The following is a 3373-nucleotide window of genomic DNA, read 5'->3' as shown; positions in this document are numbered from 1 at the left end:
CTTTTTCATTTATGAGATTCTTTTCTTTTTCATTCATGGGATTAATATAGTCTTCTGCGATGCGATGGATGCACCTTGTTATGAATCGATATTCAATATTCAATATGATGATTGAAGATTGAAGATATAAAGAATAAATATAAATAAATTAAATGAATGAATTAAGTAAAGTAAGTAATTTAAGTAACGCCATATTTGGGAGTACTTAAGTTAAAAATAAGCGATTATTGAATAAGTGTTTAATAACAAATGATTATTCGAATTAGTATTTATTTGCATTTGGTATTCAATGTTTTTTTAAGTGCTTATTTTATATTGGGTGTTTGAGTCTTTTTCTCCGATAAGCATTTAAATAAACATTTGGGACTACTTTATCCTTAATTTTCTTTCAAATTATACGAAAACACTTTTATGAAAGTACTTTTATGAAAGTATTTTTATGAAAGTACTTTTACGAAAATACTTTTATGAAAGTGCTTTTATAAAAGTACTTACATAAAAGTTATTTCATACAAGTACTTTTATAAAACTATTTTTGTAAAAGTGCTTTGATAAAAATACTTTTATAGAAACTAAAAATTTGAATTGAAAAAAGCTCTTATTTTTTAAAATAAGTACTTATTTAAAATTTATTTCCCAAACACCGATAAGTGCTTAATAGTCTAATCTTAATCTAAATAAATACTTATTTTTAAGCAAATTCCAAACATGACCTAAAATTAACTTCATTAAGTTTAATGAATTAATTAAATAAAATTAAAGAATAAGATTAATGGAAAAAAAAGGAAGCAGGAGCACCGAACAGATGACAGTGCCCATTAGTGGCGTCCACAGCGGTCCACTGGGCTTGTGTCCTTTTTCTTTATGAAATTATTATGATTTGGTGATTCAGTTAGTTAATGCGTAAACAAAAAGATGCAAATAGATGTTAAGTTAACAACCCTATTGAAATATGCTTTTGCATTGGCACTCGAGGCTAGACAGCAATACCAAAAAAAACTAGACAGAGACAAAAACATGCTTATTTACTTGTGCTTTGTTTGTCTGTGACTCTGTGTGCATGTGACCGTGAATGAGTGAGAGATGGAAAGAAAGCACCGAATGTTGACATTGTGTGAGTCTCACTTCTGTCATCAATATCATTTGTCCATTTTTGGTAACGCATTATGCTCTGATGTGGAAAATTATGGGGATGTTTAGTGTGTCGTTTATAAAAAAAAGGTTTGTAGTATAGAAGGTAATTTTTGAGGTTTAATATTAATAAAAATAATATATTTAAAAAATTTAAAAAATGGGTTAATTTTTTAAAAATAATTTAATAAAAGACAAAAATACTGTTCATCTTCTTCTTACAGTCGCCGCCCGCCGTTACCTCTATTTCCACTCATCTCCGGCAACGTTGCCGGAGGAGGAAGCGAATGTAGCGGCGTTAGACAGAGAAATCACCAACGCCGCCGCCACCTCTCCCTCCGACCACGTCCAACAACGTTACCGGAGGCAACGGCTCTGGTGAAAAAATGGCAAGAAAAAGAAGATAAACAGTTATTGATAGGTCCCCACAAACAGTCCTCTGCATCATTTTTTTCGTGTGAAAACAGTGGGATGGGCCTTCTCTTCACACGTCTTTTTCCCCTTCTTCCCTCTTCTCTCACTCTCTCGTCCGAGTCCCTCTCCCTCTCTGTATCTCTCGAAATCATGGCAAGAAACCCTAACTCTTTTTCTTTGCAGGTTTTGCAATTAGGGTTTTGATGGTTTTTCACACGATTCTCCCCCGCTTCATCTTCCAAGACCTCAGTTATTGTTTTATTAGGGTTTCTGGTAGGGGTTGTACCCTTTTCGTTGTAGTTCTTCCACTTCACCACTCTCGATTAGTGTTTTAAGTTTTCTGATCATCGTTCTCTCATGTTTTGCAGGTGGTGGAGGCAGTGGCGACGCCGGGCTTTGGTTGGGTTCTCTATTGATATCTGCTGCAAGAGCTAATAATACCATCTTCTCACCAGAGAACACACAACAAGGAAGGAGACGTTTGAGTTCAAGCAGAGTTTCGGGAGAAGAAAAGCCGCTCACCTGGTAAGGGATTTGAAACTGCGACTGCTGGAAATGCAACAGGTACCACGGAAAAAGTCTAGGCTGGGGTGGATGGTTTCTGTTCCGGCTTCTTTGTCCACCCACAAATTTCATCTCAATCGATCTCTTCTTTGTTATTGAAGTTTTTAGCTAACCTGAAATTGATTTTTGAGGGTTTTTGTGGGTATTTTTTCTTCTTTGTTAGGGTTTAACGATGGAGGGTTCGTCCATTGTTGTTAAGTTCAAAAAATATTAACAATTTTAATAGTATTTTACGTTTCCATAGACATGCCATAAATCCACGTTTTCTTGTCTTGCCCAGTCAAACTCTTGGACACATGTTGGAATCAGACTGATATTTAGAACAATTAATATTTAGATCCGCGTTTTATCATCTTCCTGTCTTTAATTGTGTTTTGAACTTAACATTTAGATCTTTTTCTACAAGTTGACATGCTCTCTTATAAAATGCAGTTTGAGCAAGGGGTTGCGCAGGCCATTCTTCGTGGTCTTATAGATTTTAAACGGGATCCAGGGCCAAATGATTCAGAGAGTGCAAAGAATTTGGTTCGACAGATGTTAGAGCCTGACCCAAAACTTAGCTTGACTGCGAAGCAAGTGCTTGGTATTTTCCTACTTCTTTTGTGCTACTGTACATGTTGAACATGTAATAATGCAAATCAACTTCTTGAAAAACACAACTCAAGGCACACTCCTTAGAAACTTACATGTACTGATTTGGTTATTTGGAAAACATCCGGAGCATATTTCTCAGGGGTTATGATGCCCCAGACGGCCAGGCCATAGGTTCCATGCCTAAAACTGTCTTGCCCAAATAGAAGGCAAGCTCTATGCCCATGTCAGAATGGGAGGGTGTCTATATAGACTTTCTAAAGAAATGTACATCCTTTGAAGAGAACACATGCAGAAATTTGTATTGATATCTGAGTGGTGACAGCATAGACTTGGATTTCATTTCCACCAAGAGCAGTTTTCATCTGATAGTATTACTCTTACTTGTGCCATTATCATTTTGTTATGGACTTGCAAGAGTATCGCTGATTTGAATATACTTGCAGTTGATTGTTTTTGTTATTATATTCTTTCCTGGTTCTGTTTTGCTGAGCCAGTTGATTTCATGAATACTACCCGCAAGATTATCATTTCTGCTTATTGAATCAGCATAAGTAACTTGCAGCTTGCACTTGGTTTATCATTCTGCTTAGTATGATGATCAGACTTCTGACATTTAGATGAATTATTGAACACTAGACAATTAGGATCTGATGCCTATATTCTTCCTCCC

General features: G+C 35.6%; 1 protein-coding gene across 3 annotated transcripts; it reads left to right on the top strand.

Moving 5' to 3' along the window:
- Positions 1-802: 802 nt before the first annotated feature.
- Positions 803-3160, top strand: LOC148800976 (uncharacterized). 3 transcript variants are annotated; one of them, XM_088901635.1, is made up of 4 exons: positions 803-1114; positions 1729-1818; positions 1914-2070; positions 2542-3160. In XM_088901635.1, exons 1-4 carry the CDS (start codon positions 1084-1086, stop codon positions 2582-2584), a joined length of 321 nt encoding a protein of 106 aa, XP_088757761.1. In that variant the 5' UTR covers positions 803-1083; the 3' UTR covers positions 2585-3160. The 3 variants fall into 3 exon arrangements, 1 of the variants encoding a protein (XP_088757761.1); XR_016084263.1 differs by lacking the exon at positions 803-1114 and adding an exon at positions 1228-1552; XR_016084264.1 differs by lacking the exons at positions 803-1114; positions 1729-1818 and adding an exon at positions 1328-1552.
- Positions 3161-3373: the final 213 nt, after the last annotated feature.

This window comes from Nelumbo nucifera, chromosome 3 (genome assembly GCF_055504915.1).
Source record: "Nelumbo nucifera cultivar China Antique chromosome 3, China Antique-T2T, whole genome shotgun sequence".
Lineage (NCBI taxonomy): Eukaryota > Viridiplantae > Streptophyta > Magnoliopsida > Proteales > Nelumbonaceae > Nelumbo > Nelumbo nucifera.
This window is presented reverse-complemented; position numbering and strand designations above follow the sequence as displayed.